General features: G+C 39.7%; 1 protein-coding gene across 1 annotated transcript; it reads right to left on the bottom strand.

Annotated features, from left to right (window-relative positions):
• Positions 1-1,505: 1,505 nt before the first annotated feature.
• On the bottom strand, positions 1,506-5,346 carry tbxta (T-box transcription factor Ta). Its single transcript, XM_084739699.1, has 8 exons — positions 5,046-5,346; positions 4,433-4,697; positions 3,919-4,053; positions 3,742-3,803; positions 3,568-3,629; positions 3,205-3,378; positions 2,968-3,091; positions 1,506-2,451 (listed from the first exon to the last, which is right to left on the bottom strand). The coding sequence occupies exons 1-8, from the start codon at positions 5,228-5,230 to the stop codon at positions 2,193-2,195; spliced, it is 1,266 nt and encodes a 421-aa protein (XP_084595825.1). The 5' UTR covers positions 5,231-5,346; the 3' UTR covers positions 1,506-2,192.
• Between the last annotated feature and the right edge of the window lie 254 nt (positions 5,347-5,600).

The raw sequence follows: 5,600 nt of genomic DNA on the forward strand, positions 1-5,600 counted from the left end.
ACAGTTTCTCCCATTCAAGAATATAAATATATAAAAGCATAGAGAAAATATAAAAAACAAGTGTGTAAAAATATGTGCATCATACAACTTTATATATCAATATATAGATAAAAGAAATGTATACTGCAATATACTGTATACAAGAGTGTACATCAAAAATAAAGATAGAGAATATTAAAGAGGAGAATGCTCTTTAATACAGAACACATATAATTTTGATGTTACATATTTTTACAAGCACTTTTACAATAACATATATGCTTTTGTACATCTTCATTGTATTATATAATAGGCTGAATTTGAATGAATTAAAAAGTGTTACAAAGCTGTGCAACCTGTGTCCTTGAGTCAGAAGTGATCAAAATGTAAATAACCAGTTTCCATTAAAAATAATAATCAGTTACTTTTTATGAAGAATTTTAAATGTGTATGATTTTTTTCCTTGGAATATTTATTCCTCTTCTCAGAGTAAATTCAAGCACTTTTCAGACACTTCCAAGGTGCATTTTCAAGCTTTTCCAGCACCTAAAAGGTGTGCTAAAACACATATTTATATACATACAATATACTGTAAATATAGGTACTCAAAATTAATATTTCATCTCTTAATCGCACTAAAATAGATATTATTGCGCAACAAACGAGCAAAATTATTTTTCATGATCACATCAACAGAAGAATGACAAATTAAAGGAAAACACAAGATCCAAAATCTTTTCAACCCTTTAATACACGACATTAAAGTTTTATTTTTATTCTTAAACATTTCTAGCCCCCATATGATCCCTGTAATAAACACTGTTGTCATTATAACAAAGAGGTTAAGATTGTGTTGTTCAAAGAAAAATGTTGCCAAACTGAGCTTTTTTTTTTGCCTCCACAATGTTCCTGCTAATAATAATAACGTGCATATCTCAGTTTACTGTATTCGGCCCCAGGTGTGAGCATGTTTGGGTCTGTATTCAGTACCTTTGCCTGTGCTCACATGCAGATCTGAATGTGTTAGCCGTACGTCGCACCATAACGCAGATTGTAACAAAAGGGTGCCAGTGATGGAAAAGCACCCCGATGGATTTCTTAAACTGGACACATCTCCATCACCTCCTCATTTCAATTACATGTCAGAGGAGCCACATTCACTTAGCGTGGCCGTGCAGACGCTGTTATTTAAAGAAAGCTCATATCACAGGGCCAGAGTTTGGTGATTGAGGTTTGATGGAGTTGCACCTCGAGACTAAACCCACCGGACCAAATGTTATTTTAGGTTGTCTGCTGCATGACCCTGGATATATTTTCTTATTACGTGAGGCACAGCGGCCCTTATTTGACCTTTGACCTTACAGATAATATGATTTATGTGTTTTATGCTGTATTTTTTTTCCTCTCTGTATTAAAACTAATGTTTCACCCCCCAAAAAACACATTATTGTAGTACTAAAAGCTGAAAAATAAAGTAATTTTATGAGGTACTTAGTGAGTACAAAACAGACAAAATGAAAGCCATGTTTGAGAAAACAAACATTTTTAATTTATTATTAAATGACATAAATAAAACTCACAGTGAGTTCAAATACAAATAGATAGTTATGTACAGGTGTTTGCGCAGGGTGGGCGGGGTCTTTTTTCCCAACCGAACCCCGCCAGGATGCAGAAGGCACTTTTGTCTCTCAGTCCAATCCTCTTGGAACATTTATTGCAATCAGAAAAGGCACATTCATATGAAAAACACTGGACGTTAATTTATTCTATTTACACACATACACATTTATGTTAGCAGAACTGTTTTTTTTTTCATCTTATATATTTAAGAATAAAAACAAAAAATATCAAGGATTGTTCAGTTGAGTTTGGTTGTTTAAAATAGGTGGAATAAACATGTTATAAATGTGTACTAAGCATGTTGGGAATTACTAAGAGCAAAGAAGGAGTTGTGACCATACAGCTATTCTAAGGCTTAATGTGTCCAACATGGAAGGAGACGATTGTCTTTCAAGTTCTGTCTTTGCACATCATCTCAAGCCTAACTTTACACCTTTTTTTAAATTAGAGGCTCTGGAATGAATCATCTGAGCTTTTTCACAAACAGGAGTGAAAAGGGAATCCAGGTCCACATCTTCTCCAGGATTTTTTTTTTTAATTTATTCATGTCTTTAGTCCTGCTCCTGGAGCATCCAAGTTTCAGCCACTGCAGCTTAGTAGCTCTGCGCCACAGGCGCCCAGGACGCGGTCAGCCTGGCAATGGAGCTCTCGAACTGGGCCTCCCCGACGCCGACCTCGCTCAGGCTGGGGTCGTACATGGAGGAGGGCGAGGAGACGGGCAACGAGGAGGTCAGACCTGTGTAGGAGGAGCCCCTCAGGAACTGGGAGGTCAGACCTCCAGGTATGGAGCCGGAGGCTGAGCCTGAAGGGGTGAGGGTGGTGCCGGCTACTGACCATAGACTGGGGTACTGACTGTGGACGAGAAAGGGTAAATATTAGTTATTTTACTGGTAACAAAATCTCAAGTTGACTGAATTTGAAAAGACAAGTTGCCAAATATACTGATCACATTTCTTTAAACTTTTTAAATTTGTTGATTAAACAATGCATTCATTCAATTCATCCTTTCAAGTTAAGACTTCAAGTTAGAAAGTCTAATGTTTATAAGTTGTAAGGTGTAAAGTCAATAAAATAAATACTAAAATAAATACTAGAAAATAAATAAATACTAGAAATTTTAAGTTTAATTAACTTGAATGAATAAAAGTTGTATATTTACATTAGGTTAATTAGAAAAGATTAGTTGATTCCACTAAATTTCTGTATGTTTTTTTTTTTTTTTTTTTTACAGTGTACTGATGGCTGAGGTTTAAAGATGGCTGCATCATGATCTCATCAGGGAGCTCATAGATTTTGCCAAGTAATGATCCCAATTTTCCTCACAAACTGCAGACATCACTACAAAAATGAAAGGTGAGGAGGGTTTACCTGGAGTTAGATGTGGAGTTGGTGGTGTGGGACAGAGTGCCCATGCCTGTGGAGTTGGGGATCTGAAGAGCAGACCAGCTGTCATGAGTAGGCAGGGTCCCTGAAGTGTTATCCATGTAGTTGTCTAAAAACATAAAGGTACAGACCACAAATTAATGTCACTTCCCCCATTTGTTGTGATTCCTGACAAGATAAGTTTGATGTATAGTACATGTATGAGGTCTATGGGGGTCTTACTTGTGCTGGAGGTGCGGTGGGGGTAGTGGCTGGGGTACGGGGCCGCTCTGTGGCTCCTCAGGCTGGAGTAGCGTTCGCAGTAGGAGCCGGAGGAGTGGCCCGCCGTGCCGCTGAACTGAGGGGGGCTGCTGCTGGGGCAGATGGGACTCTGGCCTGGGAGGAACCAACCTCCAACTGTGGAATCAGACAAACAAAATTAAGTCATATAACATATCACAAGTCTCTGTATGACAATAAAAACCAACTACTTGTTTCACTTAACTTTAAAAAGTTAGCGTCCAGGCTGCCTTAAAATTTTAAGTTGACTAAATTTGCAGTTTTCTTTCATTATTCTGATGTTCAGAAATGTAAAATGAAACTCACGCTGAGAGTATCCAGACTGTTGGCTGTCTGCGCTGTGATCGGGGACTTCTTTATGGTCACTCCTGCAATCAAAAACAGTATGAGATGCTGTACTATCATGATCAACCTGCTAACTTAATATTCTGAGGATAAATGGTAATATAAATTTGAGTTTTGATAAGTTTGAGCCTTTACCTTTCTTTGGCATCCAAGAAGGCTTTAGCAAAGGGATTGTGTTTGATCTTCAGAGCTGTAATCTGTGGGGAGGACATGACAGCTGTTAGCAATTCAATTCAATTCCAATATTCAAGACAAGTCAGTGTTAATAGTGGTTTTGTGTACAGGAGGGTCCATGTACTGTGAAGTACTGACCTCTTCATTCTGGTAAGCAGTGACGGCGATGAACTGTGTTTCGGGGAAAGACTGGCTGCTGATCATCTTCTGAATGCCTCCGACCTTCACGATGTGTATCCTCGGCTCGTATTTGTGCAGAGAATTCAGCATAATCTGTGGGAAAATTACAATAAATGTCACTGTTTATCATTATAATACACTATGTATATATTCAGGACTATTAAACTAGTCATTTTTTCTTATAACAAGTGAAGACAAAGCAGCGAAGTGATATAAAACCAGTAAAAATCACACTATTTTCCTTGAATTAAGTGAATTTCTCTTGATATTACTGATCCACGCTATTTTGTCATGATTCAAAACCCTACAGTTCAAAGAAGTGAAGGGGTTCTGGAAACCAACGGTGTATTTAAATGTTTAAAGACATTTTAAGGTTAAAAAACTTCTACAAGTAACTTAAAATAACTTTTGTTCTACTGGATTTGCATAAAAAGTAATGTCATCATAATTAATTATATTCCTGTCTCCTAACCTGTCCGCCACCGTTGAGTTTATTGGAGAGCTTCACTTTGCTGAAGGAGACGGGCGCTTTCATCCAGTGCGCTCCGAAGTTAGGTGAGTCCGGGTGGATGTAGACGCAGCTGGGGCTCTGGGGTTCCGGTTTGCCGCCGGGGACCCACTCTCCGTTCACGTATTTCCAGCGGTTGTTGTCCGCGGCCACGAAATCAAGCAGCACCGAGTACATGGCATTAGGATCCAGGCCCGTGACGCTGGCCCTCAGGACCGGAAACATCCTCCTGGAAAACAACAAGGATGGCATTTGTAAGTCTTCGTAAGCATTTTGCCAAAATTGTTTTAAAACACACCTTTTTTTTAGCTCAACGACAACCAAGTTTTTCCACAATTTTTGTAAACCTCACAAGGCCTTTAAGGCCTGAGGAGTAACTTTTGACAGTGCACTTGTGCACGGTGTGTGTGAACCCTTTCAGTCTCAAATAAAAATCTGCTTTTGAAATTAAAAACATTTCTGCAAACCAACTCAAACTCCTCACGCTGAAAACCCTTATACCCTGTGCGTAAAAATCGCGTAAAATGCTCTCGGCCTGTGCGTAAACACACTACCGCGGCTATCCGAAAGCACCTACCTTCCAGTTTTGGTGACAATCATCTCGTTGGTTAACTCTTTGAACTTGATCCATAAGTCTGCATCATCCAGCGTCAGTTTAATATCCCTCTCGGACGCGTCTCCCTTCTCGCTGCCCTTCTGGAACTCGCTCTCCACGGCGCTGAGGAGATGCTCCAGGCGCTGGTCGGGGTTGGATGAAGTCATATTTCCAAGCAGCGTTAAAAGAGATATACCTAAATCCAAGAGTTCAAGGAAGGGCTCACTGACTCTGAGAGATAGCCGCTGACAGAGAGAGGGAAGGCCCGAGTGATACTGGTTTCCAATCCCCGAGGCCTCATCATTTAAGGGCCCCCAGGGACCGCATGGGGATATGGGGCGTGGTTTGGGCGCACACATCTCGCCTCCCTGACCGGGTTTAGCGTCTCCAAACACCGCCCACACACACCAGCCTGGACCCCTCACTGCAATGTAACAGTTTTAGAATTTATAAAATGTATAAAACTGTTAAAAGTTGACATTTCTTTTCCTCAACCAAACTCCATTCAAAAAACTGTCATTTTTACCGCTTTTTTTA

This window comes from Lutjanus erythropterus, chromosome 16 (assembly GCF_056507025.1).
Source record: "Lutjanus erythropterus isolate fLutEry1 chromosome 16, fLutEry1.hap2, whole genome shotgun sequence".
Taxonomy (NCBI): domain Eukaryota; kingdom Metazoa; phylum Chordata; class Actinopteri; order Lutjaniformes; family Lutjanidae; genus Lutjanus; species Lutjanus erythropterus.

Bases quoted from the DNA above. Each gene is read 5' to 3' on its own strand.
- tbxta (XM_084739699.1), bottom strand. From the start codon at position 5,230: ATGACTTCATCCAACCCCGACCAGCGCCTGGAGCATCTCCTCAGCGCC. The intron at 4,698-5,045 runs GTAGGTGCTTTC...GTTGTTTTCCAG, and splicing joins ATTGTCACCAAAACTGGAAG to GAGGATGTTTCCGGTCCTGA. The intron at 4,054-4,432 runs GTTAGGAGACAG...ATTTTCCCACAG, and splicing joins AACTCAACGGTGGCGGACAG to ATTATGCTGAATTCTCTGCA.